General features: G+C 34.4%; 1 protein-coding gene across 2 annotated transcripts in view; it reads right to left on the bottom strand.

The window, feature by feature from the left end:
* The window catches only part of A1CF (APOBEC1 complementation factor), a 77,918-nt gene that overhangs the window by 48,368 nt on the left and 13,129 nt on the right, over nucleotides 1-16,421 (bottom strand). For both annotated transcript variants that reach the window (XM_025396359.1, XM_025396358.1), the window contains exon 2: nucleotides 3,841-3,984. Coding sequence is in view for 1 of the 2 variants with exons in the window: in XM_025396358.1 (XP_025252143.1) it covers nucleotides 3,841-3,939 (99 nt within the window). In the remaining variant the exon portion in view is untranslated. The remainder of the gene's footprint in view (nucleotides 1-3,840; nucleotides 3,985-16,421) is intronic.

The raw sequence follows: 16,421 nt of genomic DNA, 5'->3' as shown, positions 1-16,421 counted from the left end.
TAACCAAAAATTTTGGCCAATAACAACAGAATCTTCATCTCACAAGTTACCTAAATTGTTTGTGCCTTGTTTTCTTCATCAGGAAATTGGGGATAAACATAGTAGCTACCATACAGTGTATTGTAAAGACTAGATGAGTTAGTATACACAAAGCAGTTAGAATATTTTTTGTTATTATTATTATTATTACAATTAACTTGTGGTCTAAGTCGTTATTATAAACATTTTCTGAATATTATTGAATAGATAAGATCAACGTAAAATAAAGATTGGCCATATATTTTAGGAGTATTTTATATGTAAATATTTTAAATTATACATATCATTATTTTCTGTATCAGATAAATGTTCTTAAATCATAACATTTGACCTTACAATGTAGTAAAATTTTTTAATGGAGTAAGATTATCTCCATTGTTACTTGGGTCTCTTTTCAAAAAAATTATTTGCAAGCTTTCTTCATAGCTTTAACAGTAATGTATTACAATTGCCCTTCAGAATTTTTTATATGATTACTGTTAGTAACTGAATACTGTTTCATCTGTAACAAGATTTTAAGATGGAATTGGACTTTTAAAATGGATGCATAATGATTGTACACATTTAAGGAGTCCATGTGTGATATTTTAATATATGTATACAATATGTAATGATCAAATCAGGTAAGGATCAAATCAGGGTATAGGATATCCTTCACCTCAAACATTTATTTGTGTTAGGAACATTTCAAATCTTCTCTTCTAGCTATTTTGAAACATGTAATAAATTATCATTAACTCTGGCCTCTGGTTTAGGTATGAAACCAAGTGACTAGAGCGCCAAGCAGGATGAGAAGGTAGCAGGAAACTATTTTTCTATTGTTAACTGTCACCTTACACCCTAAGCTTAGAAAAGAGATTGGAGAGTTTGAGAGGAGTTTTAGAATTTACAGAAAGATATTTGGAGACAACTGCTGTTGTGTTGTGAGTCTTAGTTCCCCCTAAGTGGGAGGGACTGGGAGGCGCCTATCATTTTGCCTAAAGCAGGAGAAACCACTTAGACAGCTTGATGTGTATTCCCTGCCTTTGTGTTTGGGGAACACACTAAGCTGGTGGGTCTAACTCAGTTCTGAAATCTCTCACTGTGAACAATGGGTTGGCCTGCAGCTTTGTTGTTGGCAAGGAGAGGTGGTTGCTTTGTGTCACCTCAACTTCCAGATTTTGCTGGGTGTTTCCAGGGGTGTTTCCAGATTTTGCTAGGTGTTTCCACATTCCAGGGAATGTGTGTCTCCAGGGGACCAGAGTTTGGCCACATGTAGGAATTAATGATTATCTTCCATCCTCTCCATGAGGGCTGCTTCAAATATCAAAGAGAACCCAGCAGAAGGCTAGGTGTCTGAGGATCCTACAAAGAATCTCACAAGCTTCGATAACCTGTTAGGCCCAAGAACCCAATGAAGGTAGCTCAGTAAAAGCTTCCCTTCATCATTTCCTTTGCTTTTATTTCTCCCTTCTGCTTCCATCAGGAGTCAGAAATTGTAGTTACCAAACTGGTGTTGAAAGAGGAAAACACAGTGCAGAAAAACAGAAAAGAAATTATCCTCCACTCTGACATACTTGGGAAAGGGAAATAACTCTAACTTTGAACGATTTTATGTCTTTACTATTATTCCAAACGATCTAGTTTGGAATAACATCAATATGAAAAAATATCAATTTTTTTAGTGAAGGATCTTTTATTACCTGGACGTTACCAGAAAAGTTATGAGACTTAACCTGAATTTCATCTGGGGGAAAAGGAAGAACCAGTACCCAGAATTGAATTTAATGTAATTGACAATTGATATTGTTTTAGGATTATTTTTCATAAATTCTGCTTGTTGAGTATAATAATTACACATTCATAGTTCACTTAATAATTTTCTTATATTTATACATTTAAGTTTGTGATATGCATTACAGCTAATCTCACCCTAGACAGATTTATACATATTTCTATCTTATATTATGGGTCATTAGAAATACAGTTCCAGAAAGGGAACACTCTTATATGTAAATATTAACAGATTGCTGTTTGAAAGGGTTGAAATGTTTTCTATTTCCACTGTCTTTGCACAAATGTTTCTAATATCAAGGTCAAAATTTTAAAAAGATTCAAAAACATTCTTGTTTTTATAACATTTATGAAAGTGTTGATTGCAAAAAGAAAGAAAACGCTCTTTTCAAAAGTTTATTAATGAGCCTGAAATAATTTGACTTTTAAGTATTAAAAAAACTAATATGTCAGTATCTCCATTGACTTAAATGAAACTTCAAAAAGTCACCTATGAAATAATAGAAACTTTTTGAAATCTTAAAAAAGACTAACACTCTTAATTAGGATGAAGAAAATAACTTTATCATTATATTATGTCTAACAAAGCATGCTATGATTTATAAAAATTAATTAAAAATAAATGTACATTTTGGCCGGGAGCGGTGGATCACGCCTATAATCCCAGCACTTTGGGAGGCCAAGGTGGATGGATCACGAGGTTAGGAGATCGAGACCATCCTGGCTAACACAGTGAAACCCCGTCTCTACTAAAAAAATATATATATATATATACACACACACATACACACACACACACACACATATATATACATATATATACACATATATACATATATACACACATATATATACACATATATACATATATGTATATGTGTGTGTGTGTGTGTGAGTATATGTATATATATACACACACACAAAAATTAGTCAGACGTGGTGGTGGGCGCCTGTAGTCCCAGTTACTCCAGAGGCTGAGGCAGGAGAATGGTGTGAACCCGGGAGGCGGAGCTTGCAGTGAGCCAAGATTGTGCCACTGCACTCCAACCTGGGTGACAGAGCGAGACTCCATCTCAAAAATAAATAAATAAATAACTAACTAAATAAAATAAATGTAAAATTTGCAACTGACAAAGGAGCATCTAATGAAAGGACACTATTGTATATTTTATTGCTAATCACACATGACATTTGAATTCATAGTAGTATCTAGATTGGGTTAAGTTGGGAAAATATGTGAGTGAAAGAAAATAGCTGAGAAATTAAAATATTTTTTCCTACTGTAGAAAAGCACCATTTTTCTCTTTAAATAAGATAATATATGTATCTAACACTACATTTTTTAATGCATTTTAGTTCTCTAAAAGAAGATATCATAAAGATATATATATAGATATATATAGATATATATATATACACACACAGATAATTTCTAAAAGACAGTGTCTACAAATAGACAGTTTTAAGATTGTGGTGTTTTATTTTTTCCTTTTACAAAATGCTGAACATGGAGAGAAGTTAGTATTACATATCCTAGACTGGATGAGCAAGTGTTCTGAGAAAATAAACTTCAGCAGCTAGACACAAAGCGTTCATTCCTTGGACCCCACATGTAGAAGTCTTATGTGTGCAGTGATCTCTCTGGAAGCTAAGCCTGGTTCCTGCTGTAGTTTATTTTCTGCTGATTCCTGAAACACCAATGTGGTGCTACTTCACAGCGTTGGGTGGCAAATTCTAGCTGCCTTTTTGTGGTAGTCTCTGTAACTGTGGACACTGATTCTGCGACAAGTTAAGGTTGAACTGATAACTTAGAGTAGAAAGAAGGTTACATTCAGAAGGTTACATCCTATGAATTCAGGGTCATCTACAAAACAGAAATGTTGCAATTTCCTTCTCTTTTAGAAAGGGACATTTCTTTAAAGAGCTATGTAACTGACCATTCCCATTTTGCATCTTAGGACCACTAATATTCCCACCACTGTGCAAATTCAGTGGTGAGTCTCAGCAGATTTCACAAGAAGTTCCTACCTGGACCAAGCTATATCCTGTGCGCTGGACCAGTGCGCGGAGGGCTGCTTCCTTCTGGGTGCCGCTCAATCCATCCCCGGATTTGTGATTTGATTCCATTGAGAGTGATTATCAGCAAAAAATCAGGTTAATTAGGGTTGCTCACTGAAACCAAATTTAAGATAAATTAAGTAAATTACTGTTGTCAAGTCCAAACTTCTCCTTTTTATGAAGGACATCTTTAGGGAATATTCTCTGTAAATGAGTCATTAAAGTTAGAGAAACTAAGAGTAGCATACAAACAAGGCTGTGTAAATGTACTCTAAAAAAACTTTTAAAAATGCACAATATTAGTTGAAATTTAGAAACAAAAAAAATGAACAATACCCATTCTCCAATTATAATGCAGATTAGCAATTCTGAATCCACTTATCTCAGTATGTCACCAAATACTCCAAAACAGATCAACTCACATCTATTAAAATAATATGAAGGATGTTCCTTACAGATGCAGGAAGAGGGCACTGTCGCTAATTCTAACGACTAAGATAAGGCATCAGAATTCTCAGAGATTGATCTTTAGTCTATATGTCCACTAATATAGTTATCTACTTATTCTCCAAAGACAAACGTTTAGAACAAAATGTGCCAGTATCATATACACAGAACTCATCATGCAAAGTACTCTATGTAATAAAAATGTGACATTAATTTTAACAAAGCAAGAACAATGGATGCTTTTGAGTTGACGTGGAAGGGTTTGCTAACATCCAGATCACATACCACAGACGTGTTCGGTAGAGTACAATGAAACTTCTGTAAATTCTAAAAAGTGTTGAAAGTTTATATATGTTCATGTTTGTGTATACAGATACAAATATATAATTTCAGCATTTCATTGTCTATATTTCCTATTTTGGGAACAAGATTTGAATCACATTCCAAATGTGATGGTTGCTCATATCCACAGGTTCCCAGAACAAGATAATGTCCATTTTGAAGGTTCCAAGCTGTGGGAGTGTGAGGCCCTGGAGTTTCCCACATACACAGAGGTGAAGGCTGCCACACTGGGTTGCGGTTATCAGTGGCTCAGGGAAGGTTCTATGCTGGGTTTTCACCCTGCTGAATGTGCTCTGCCAACCAGGACAGAGGAAATATGTTTTACAATGATCTGAATCAAATGCAACCTGAATGTATTTGAATATAGGTACTTTTGAAAATTTTCTGTCATATGCATGTACTGCTTCACATTGTCCTTTAAAGGCTCAGAATGAAGACATCATTTATAATATAAGAAACTGGGTGAAAAATTGGGTGAAAGAAAAAAGTGAAGCTGAAGTGATCATTTCTGAAAAATGCAGGTTTAAGGTATTCTATTACTAAAATTGCTATTACTTGAATGACAGAATAGTAATAGAGTATTACTATTAGTAACAATAACAATATTATTAGGACTACCTACTAATATTAGTATTAATAGTACAACCATTACTAATAACACTAATATTAGTGCTAATATTACTAGTAGCACTAGTATTGCTAATTGTAGCACTATTAGTAATGACAGTGCTAGTATTACTAATAGTAGTAATAATACCAATATAGTAATAGTAGTAGCGATAGTAATATTAGTAGCAATAGCAATACTAATAGTAGTGTTACTAATACTATTAATATTACTATTGCTACTATCATTAGAGTATTATAATTACTAGTTATTACTATTACTACTATCATTATGATTAGTATTACTATAGTACTACTATTAGTAATAGAAATAGGTATTCTACTACTGAAGTAGTATAATCAAATAAATGTCCCCAAGCTAACAGATAAGTATCATTTAGAAAGTAATATTTTTGCCAGGTGCGGTGGCTCATCCCTGTAATCCCAGCACTTTGGGAGGCCAAGGCAGGTAGATCACCTGAGGTCAGGAGTCTGAGATCAGCCTGGCCTACGTGGTGAAACCCCATCTCTATCGAAAATGTAAAAATTAGCCAGGAGTGGTGGTGCATGCCTGTAATCCCAAGTACTTGGGAAGCTGAAGCATGAGAATTGCTTGAACCTGGGAGGTGAAGGTTGCAGTAAGCTGAGATCATGCCATTGCACTGCAGCCTGGGCAACAGAGTGAGACTCTGTCTCAAAAAAAAAGGAAGTATATTTTCAGTATAATTTAGAATATCAAAGGAAAACATGAGATTATACAGAGTTAGCTCTTTTTAGGGCAGAACAATGTCATCCTCTTTATATAAACATGGACATTCTTGCCTTCACCTTTCTGATTGTTCTTGCTTGCTGCTGACCCAGGGCAATTCAGTTTGCATTCACTGATTGTTTCAAGAAGCATACAGTTAATGCTCTCTGTTTGCCAGTTCTACCCTCTGCCTGGCTTTAGGGCATCGTGTTTTAGGGGGAATCTGCTAACTTAGTAAGTTAACATGCCAGCTTCAGCGTCTATACTTTGCAAAAGGCAAAACATTTTGAAGACTTACAAAGGAAACTAGTCTTTCAGATAAAATTTAACCTTTGCTCTTTTCCCAAATGTTACTAAAATTGTCTTTTCATGAGGACACTCTCAAACCCTCCCACTGTGCTTAATTAACCTGCAAGAGTAAGGATAGGGTCTGATGAGATTATTTATGTACGTGTTACAACTCTTTGAAGGCAAAGTCTACCGTCTTCTGGCCAAGTTGTAGATTTGTTCTTTGCTGAACTTCATCTTTTCCATCAAAAAGATAACAGTCATGGTGAAATGACAAGTTTGTATTTGCAAAATCTGCCTTTAGTTTTGGTTAATAATTAGTAAAGGTTATTAAAGGTATCTTGAAATCAGAAAGGTCTTTTGATCACATATAAATTCATTCTGAAGTTATTGAGAAAATCGGTATAATATCTCAACTATAGTGTCACGTCATTGGGAATCAGGGCATGGAAATAAAATTCAAAATTTGCCACAAGAAACACTTAATCTTTAATTTTTATTTTGCAAAAACAACCCCCTCTCAAAGTGTTGACCTATTCTAAGGAGTGAACTTGAATCCCAGATAAATATTTCTTTTAAGCAAGTCAAACTTTTATTAAACATATTGGCCAATTTGAAATAAAGGCTTTGCAATACATCTTCTAATTTAGCACCTTGTAAGTTCTTCAGATCAGAATTATGAAAGGATAGTTCTCAAACTATCTTATTGAAGCAATAGAATTTAAAACAAACAGGGCAGGCATTAAGACTTTGGAAAGACAGAGAAAAGTATTCATGAGTATTTATCACCTATTAATTCTGAATTTATGTATTGAATATCTACTGTCTTCTAAGAATTTTCAAGACATAGGGATGGAAATGAGAAAAAAACCAAACCTCTCATCCCCCAAAATATCATGGAGTTTTATAGGGGGTGAGAGAGATAATAAATAAGATCAATAACTAGAATACAAAAAGTGGATCTCATGGAGGTTAAAAGTATAAAGGTGGTTACCAGAGGCTGAGAAAGGTAATGGGGAGAAGGAGATGAATAGAAGTTGGTTAAGGGGTACAAGGTACAGCAAGACAGAAGTTCTAGTATTTGATAGTATAGTAGTGAAATTATAGTTAACAATAATTCATTATATATTTTAAAATAACTAGAAGAGAAGATTCATAATGTCACAAACATAAAGAGAAAATAAATGTTTGATGTGATATTCTAATTACCCTGATTTGATCATTATACATTGTATAGAAGTATCATAATATCACATGTACCCTCAAAATATGTACAACTAATACATATCAATACAGACTAAGTAAAATATAGTGTACTTATAAAATTTCTGTGGAGAAAATCCACAGGTTTGTGGCACAGCACTGTTATCTAGTTGAGGATGGCTGAGAGCAGAAAGGGTCAAAAAAGATGGAGATTGGATGGAGGGGAAGGCTACAGTCAATATTACAGGAAAGAATCATATATTCACATACTGTCTCTAAGCATCAATTTCCTCATTTGTGAATTGGAGTGATGAGCAGACTGTGCATCATATTGTTGTGAAGATGAAATGAGAAAACACCTGTGAAGAATTGCCCTAGGTTTGCTAATAGCTCATGTTGGAGGAGAGAAGCAGAGTAGAGGAACAGCAAAAGAACTCCAGAAAGGGCCTGATGAAATGTCAACTCCTGCTTGTATAATTTCCTCCCCTTTCCCTTCTTCTTTATATCCCTTCTAACAATGGGATAAGGAAAGGACACAAAGTATTGAAAGCCAGGGCTTCCTCTAGTTCTTACAGCTTCCATTAACTGGCGATCAGTGTCTCCTTGTCCTCTCAGACAGTATGTTTTTATTAGCAATGGAACACTTGGTTCAAATGTATCCTCACCACCAAACCTGCTATGTAAAAATGGTCACCTCTTTTCTTTCTTTCTTTCTTTCTTTTTTTTTTTTTTTTTGGAGATGGAGTTTTGCTCTTGTTGCCCAGACTGAAGTGCAATGGCATGATTTTGGCTCACCACAACCTCCGCCTCCCGGGTTCAAGCAATTCTCCTGCCCCACCTTCCTGAGAAGCTGGGATTACAGGCATGCGCCACCACGCCTGGCTAATGTTGTATTTTTAGTAGAGATGGGGTTTCTCCACGTTGGTCAGGCTGGTCTCGAACTCCTGACCTCAGGTGATCTGCCCGCCTCAGCCTCCGGAAAGTGCTGGGATTATAGGCGTGAGCCACTGCGCCTGGCCAATCCTCCCGGCGGGTCCCATCTTTTCTTCTTCCGCTTTCGTCCTAGAGGAAGCTATCTGAGCCTGTTTCTTTACACATAAAATTAGGAGGGGGCCGGATGTGGTGGCTCATGCCTGTAATCCCAGCATTTTGGGAGGTCCAGGAGTTCCAGACCAGCCTGGGTAACCTGGCAAAAGCTCACCTCTACAAAAAATACAAAAAATTAGCCAGGTGTAGTGGCATGCACCTGTAGTCATGCTACCTGGGCTGTGAATCACTTGAGCCTGGGAGGTTGAGCCTACAATGAGCTGCACTGCACTTCAGCCTGGGTGACAGAATGAGATCCTGTCTCAAAATACTACTACTAATACTAAATTAATACAATTAGGATAATAATACATCCATCATAATGTTCTTTGAGGAGTCAATATTAATATTGGGAGCTAAATAATGAATATACATTTAAAATACTTAAAATGGTTTCTGGCATTTAATAAATATCCAATAAAAAGTAGCTATTATATAATTTTAATTATTATAATTATCAATCTCTAAATCTAAGAGGCAGAATTTCAAAACCAACTGTGAGAAGGATTAAGTCCCAGGTTCTTAGCATGACACGTTGTCCCTTCAGGACTAGATCCTAGACTCCCCTTTCGGTGTCATTCACATGCCCTGCCACTTGGCCTTCCCATGCTTTCTTACACCTCCAGTTTCCCTGCTTGGAATGCCTTTTCCTTCCCATGCCTCCTAACTTTGCCACATTGGCCTTACTGATTCTTCTAGACTTGATTAACATCTTCGCTCTGTGATGCTTTCTTTCTTTGACAACCTCTGTAGGTAACCTTTAAGTGTCAGCTCCTCAGTGCTCTCAAAGAAAACCTGTATGTCCTTTTATTGTTTCACACATGACTGTATTTATCGGCTTCCATGTCTAACTTTCTCACTAAACTGTGAGCTTTCTGAGCACAGGGACTATCTTGTACTTCATCTTTGTTTGCCCAGAAGGCTCAGCTTGACATTATGCTAAGTGCTTAATAGATAGTTATAGAAGAAAAGCAAAAGTTTGGATCAGCAATTTTATAAATTACAGTGACTTGCAGTCAATCAGAAGTAAAATTAATCTGAATTGAAAGTCCTGATACTTATTATTTCTCTTTTTCCAGTTACTTCCTGAAAGTTCTGTCCTGGAATGGATTTGTTTTATATAAGAAATTGATCTTTGTGGTTTCTCCGCATTTATGAATATGTCATCATACTTGTGAGAGAGACAAGAAAAGTAAAAAAATTCAGAGTGCAGAGTGATTAAAATATAAAATTGATATTTGTACACACTTTTCTATCTCTTTCTGGTTTTATATTTGCAACACCAGTGACTATTTGACCAAGAAAACAAAGATCCAGAAATTATTGGGGGTTCAAGACTTCTGCCTTCCTGAAAGGCAGAGAGGGGTTGGAATGAATAGCTCACCTTGTCACTTGGCTGCAACTACTCAATGGAAATTGGGCAAAGTTGGAGCTGCAGTTCCTGACCCTGTTGGCCTCAGGTGCCAGTGGGTCCAGTTTCAGGGAAGTTGGCAGGGAAATAGACGAGAAGGAAGTTGGAAGAGAGACACAGGCAGGGTAGTACATTCTGACTTTTCTAAATCTAAACCTGTTAGCTGGATAGTATGTCCTGCTCTTTGATTATAACCCTGAGCTAGAAAGAGGAAACACTTTTATCTTGTACCTAAAAAACTGATCCCACGTGAAGAACCAAGTCATGGAAAGAAAACTAAGCGAGGATTTTGGGTGAGATTTGTTATCTAGATTTGCCTGAAGTTATGAGAATGGTAGAAGGTCTTATTGCCCTAGTGTACCATTAAGTTGGCAGCTAGGGAAACAGAGAAAGAGGGAAAATGAGTATTTTATTATATATGTATAAATTTTTTTAAAAGAAAATACAGATGGGGCTATCTATGTTGCCCAGGTTGGTCTCGAACTCCTGGGCTCAAGTAGTCTTCCCATCTCGGCCTCCTAGAGTGCTGGGATTACAGGCGTGATCCAACATGCCTGGCCTGTTTTTTTTTTTTTTTTCTTAAAGTCTTTCAAATGGTAAATTGGGAAAGATACAAGACAAAGGTAAGAGGAGTACATACTAGAAAACCACATTTAAAGAGTCATGAAAGCATAGCTTGGCAAAAACAGAACTAGAAATGGTAGTTGGGCACTACTGGGTATCTATCCAAAGGAAAAGAAATCAATATATCAGAAACATACCTGCACTCATATGTTTATAGCAGCAATATTCATAATGGCAAAGATATGGAATCAACATAAGTATCCATCAACAATTGGATAAAGAAAATTATATATATATAGTATATATATTATGTATTAATGTATTATATATATAATATATAGTAGAATTTTATTCAGCCATAAAAAATCACGAAATTATTTCATTTTATTTTATCTTTTGCAGCAACCTAGGTGGAACTGGAGGCTATTTTCTTAAGTGAAACAAGTCAGGCACAGAAAAACAAATCTGTTCTCATTCATAAATGGGAGTTACATAATGTGTACACATGGAGGTAGAGAGTGAAATGATAGACAATGGAGATCTGGAAAAGTAATGAGGTGAGAAGGTGGTGGATGATGAGGGATTCCTTCATGGTTACAATGTAGATTATTTGGGTGATGGATACCCTAAAAGTCTTAACCACTCTGCAATCTAGGCATATAACAAAATTACACTTACACCCCAAAAGTTTATACAAACAAAAGAAATGGTCAGTGTGAATGACAGGCAGAGAAGAACAGAAAGGAGACAAAAGATAAACACAGAATTAAAGTTAGAAGGTTTCTTGGTTAAAAATTAAAGTAATTATCCTCGACTTTAACAAAATGGTCAGCAAATATTAATTTAATATCTGCACCGTGGTAAACAATTTAGAGTTAGGAAATAGAGGCATTCTCTTAATAGTATGTTTACTATCTTGATTTGATTTTTCAGAAGAAATTGGATAAGAAAACTGAATGGGGACAAAGACTATTTCTGACTTGGTAAGCAGAGAAGTGTTCTTTTGTAATTGAGTGAGAAGCCACTGGGGCCTGTACAGTGATGTGCTCCATGTGCATTTCAAATCCATGATGGCTTCACTTGCCACTGGGACCTCTCCAAATGGAATCCAGTCTTTCCTCAACGTTTAATTGTGCCTTGACATAACTTTTCTGTAACATGCGAGTTGTACAAGTGGTTTTAGCAGGAATTTCAGCCCTTGAGTATCTCCTGGGAATTTTACATGAAAGAAATTCTAGATAGTACTGAAATGGTTGGTGAAGGATTTATGACTGAAGTCTAATTTGCCTGATGATGCTAAGTAAATATTACTTTGCATTGCTTGATATAAAGCTCTAATATCCACCTTGGAAAAATATTTACAATTGATCTTAAGTCTATTTTGGAAATTAATTCATGTGGTAGCATGCATTTTGGTCATGCATCATGAGCTGTAGCAAAATTAATAGAGAATACATATACATAAGATTTCAAAATGTAGCCATGAAGACATCACACAAAGTCCCAATATGCAACATCTTAGTTTTTAAAAACAATACTAGAAAAAAATATTAACCAGAACCTCCTCTATGTTATTAAGGCATTAGTAATAAATCATATATTAATTTGGAACTTGTCAATTTGGGCCAAGACAAGGCTTAAATTAAAGAAAGAAAAGAAATGTAAAAGTTGTTCATAGTGGACATGTTAATTTTACTTGTAAGTATTGACAAAAATTTTCTTCTGTAGTAGGTTTCCACATTTTTAAAGAAGGACAAGCTTACACTGAAATTTCAGTTCTGTTCCTGCATTATCTGTAGCAAACTTACACAGTCACAGAACTGAAATGTAAATGGAAGCATCTTTAAACTTGTGGAACCTGCTGCAGAGGAGGGTAACAGAAAACCAAATACCATATGTTCTCACTTATAAGTGGGAGCTAAGTGATGGGAACACATGGACACATAGAGGGGGACAACACACACTGGTGCCTTTTGGAGGATGGAGGGTGGGAGAAAGGAGAGGAACAGGAAAAATAACTAATGGATACTAGGCTTAACACCTGGGTGATGAAATAATCTGCACAACAAACCCCCATGACACAAGTTTACCTATGTAATAAATCTGCACTTGTACCCCTGAACTTAAAAAAAAGTAAAAAAAAATTAGTTCTGCCACCATGATTTTAACTTTTCTGAGGTCTGGTTTTCTAGTCTAAAAAAGGATAAGAATACTGATACCTAACTTGAAGATTTTTTTAAGCATGAAATAAATAAAGTAATGAATGTGAGAGTGCCTAACATAGTACCTGGCATGTAAAAGGTGCTATAGAAATATTCCATTCTTATTCTTCATTTGCTGCTTTGTTTAACTCATCTTAGCCATGATCTGTGATTTTCTCTTTGGTTATTCTCCTCCTGTTTCTCCAATGCAGAGAAAAATTCAATTTCAAATGCATTATCTTGAGCTCTTTTATGTTGCCTTAATAATGGATCCAGTTATTTCATTTATCTTTGTTTTTGCTGCATAGTAGAAAAGTCGTTAAGGTCCTAAGACTGTTCATGCTTGTCACCTCTCATAGAATATATTAGTATTGTTATGAAAGGTAGGCACAACTGAAATATCTAATGATAAAGAAATATTTGGATACGCAGTGATACAGTATAGCTAATCAAATCAATGTTCTAGAAGAATATATAATAATTTAGAGAGATATTTGTGAAATATAGTAAAGTGGAAAAGGCAGGTTACAAAACCGAATGTATGGTCTGATTTCATTTGTATTAATTTTTATATTCAAAAATACATTGATTACACAAGGCTAATTGGTTATCTCTGGGTGAGTGAATTAACAAATTATTTTTGTTTTCTTCATTCTTGCTTATTTGACTATTTTTAGCTTTCTATGATATATAGCTCTTGCTCATAATACAAAATATAAAAGTTAAAATTATGTTAATAAATGAATGTTAATGAAAATGTCATGCTTTTCATTAAGATGTCGTCAAGTTTCTATTCTTGCTTTTCTTTTTAAATTAATACATAATAGGTGTACATATTTTGAGGGTACATGTGATAATTTAATCCTTTTATATTGTTTGTAAAGCTTAAAACAGTATAATTGGGATATCTATCACTTTAAACATTTGTCTCTTCTTTATGCTGAAAACATTTACATCATTCTCTCTAGCTATTTTGAAATGTACAGTAGATTTTTGTAAACTATAGTCTGTTTATTATTAATTACAAGACAATAAACGCTGAAAATAAGCATTCAACTAAAGAAGCTAGGATAAGAGTGAAATGGACAAAAAGAAATTAGAAGGAATCAAAGATAAAAGTAGAATTAATAAAACAAATCTGTATACTTGATAAATGTATGTAACAGCTGATTGTAGTAGTAAATTAGCATCCAGCTAGCAATCCTGACAAGGTAAAAAGGAGTAAATAAATTTTCAAAACAAGAGAAAAATTGGATATAACCAAAGAGTCATAGACTTTTACAAAAGAGAATACTTTTACCAATAATTTGAAAAATATACATACAGTGGACAAAACCTTAGAAAAGTGTGAATTTTTAAAATTATCTCAAGGATAAGTTAAAAATTTGAATAAACTAGTAATCATAATCTACATAGAAAACATTCAATGTTCTCCTCCCAAATAACACCAGGTCCAGATTGTTTTATTAGGCAAGTTTTATAAATCACTTTAGAAGCAAATTATTCCTTTGCTATATAAAGCCTTTTGGAGAGTAGAAACTAATAGAAAACTTCTGAAATTATCTACAAACTCATCATATATGATAGAGAAAAATTTACTACAAAGTAGAACACTAGACAAATATAGGAGTATAGATATGAACTATATATGAAAAAGCATACAAAATAATAATATACAATGAGCAAGATGAGAGCAGTACAAAAATATAAAGTTTATTGAACATTAGGGATTCTGGAGGTTTAATTCATTTCATTGATAAAGAGAAAACACGTGATCATCACAGTAAATCTACAAGCGGCACTTAATGAAAGTTAATACCCACTATTGGTTTAAGAAAACGTCTTCATAAGTTAGCAATAGAACAAAACATCCTTAAGTTGATAAAAAGCGTCTCTCAGAAACATGAAACAAACATTAGACTTAGTAATGAAACACCACAATCATTTATTCTCATTAAAAACAAGTAAATCAACTATATAATACAATTGAAACTAATGAAAGACTACTACAAAGAAACTTATAAAATAAATGTTCTGTATTTAACAGAAATAGCAAGTGAAGTATAATAAGGTCTAAACAATAGAATAAAAACATAAAATATGAATAAACTTAATAAGAAATGTTTAAACCCTATATAAAAATTATAAAATTTGACTGAAAGATCTAAAGGCCTTAATAAATGGAAGCCTTATTGATGTAAAAAGATCAGTTTTTCCCAAATTATTACTTTAATGCAATTCTAATTTAAAGTCCAATGAAATTATTCTGAAATTTGACAAATTGATTTCAAAATTCACCTGGCAGGAACAATGTACAATAAATGCCACAACATATATTGACAGTTTATAATGATTTGGAACCACCCTAATTAACAGTTAAGATTACAACAAGCATAGAAATAGAGAACCAGATGAATAGAGTAAAATAAAAACTCTGGACCCATAGTTTTGTTTGTACTGGAATTCACCAATAGGTGCTATTTCGAATTCATAGGGGGATCATAAACAATTTGAGGAAAAAAATAAAGCGGGCATATCACCTCATTACATGCCAGCATTCTAAATAGAATAAAGAAATAACCTTTAAAAACATTGTGTAACCTCCAGAAGAAAATGTAGGCGTGTTTTTATAATCTCATGGTACAGAAGGTCTTCTGAACCAAGCATATTAAGAACCATAAATGAAAAGACTAGCAGATTTGATTACAAAAGTATTACAAACTTCTGTAATGGCAAAATAAATGAAATTTAAAAAGCCCACAGACTGGAAGAGAATAATTGTTATTTATATAGTAGATAGAGAAATATTATCTGTAAGATACAGATTACTTCTAAATAAATAATGGACACAAATCAGTGGACAAATGAGCAAAGGAAATGAACAGTCAATTTAAAGAAAAGAAATCAGAATAGCTTATAAACTTACGATTTAAAAATGGTAATCTTTAGTGATCAGGAAAAGGCAAATTAAAACAAAAAACCAAGATAACATTTTTTTGCCTATTATGTGGCAATATTTAAAAATATTTTAAGTAAGAATAATAAACATAGCTAACATTTACTGAACACAAATGCTATGTTCTGAAAATTTTAAACATAATTCATTTAATCCTCATAAAAGCTCAGTGGTGTAGCTATTATTATTCCTATGATACAGGTAATAAATCAAGGAATAGAGAGCTTAAAGTGCTTAAGTTTACACTGGTAATGAGTGGCAGACAGATGATCTGAATTTAAGTAGCCTGGAGGCTAAGATTGTGTTCCTGATTACTAATTTTACTTCTTTCCAGTTTCCTCATGTTAAAAAAAGTTAGACAGGAGGTGTGGAGATTATAGCTACCCTGCCTTCCTTAAAGTGTTGCTGTGAAGAACACAGGACACCGTAATGAGCTGATGAGGGTGATGCTGTGGTCCACATTCTCTTCCATAGGGACACATGGTCTGGAGCATCTGAAGAACTATGGTAACTTAGCCTCTTTGCCGGAATGAAAGTGAGCTATGGTAATAGCTCCTTTGAGGAGTGTTGTGGGTGGATTGTCTGATGCTTCACTCGGACACATCAAGGATTGACCCCCTGTGGATATGGTCCAAATGGACTCAGCTGTCTGCTATGCACTGAGTCACATCTCATTGAAATATTACTCCTTGGCAAGTG

Source organism: Theropithecus gelada, chromosome 9 (assembly GCF_003255815.1).
Source record: "Theropithecus gelada isolate Dixy chromosome 9, Tgel_1.0, whole genome shotgun sequence".
NCBI classification, from domain to species: domain Eukaryota; kingdom Metazoa; phylum Chordata; class Mammalia; order Primates; family Cercopithecidae; genus Theropithecus; species Theropithecus gelada.
The sequence above is the reverse complement of the archived record's forward strand: the minus strand, read 5'-3'. Positions and strand labels throughout refer to the sequence as shown.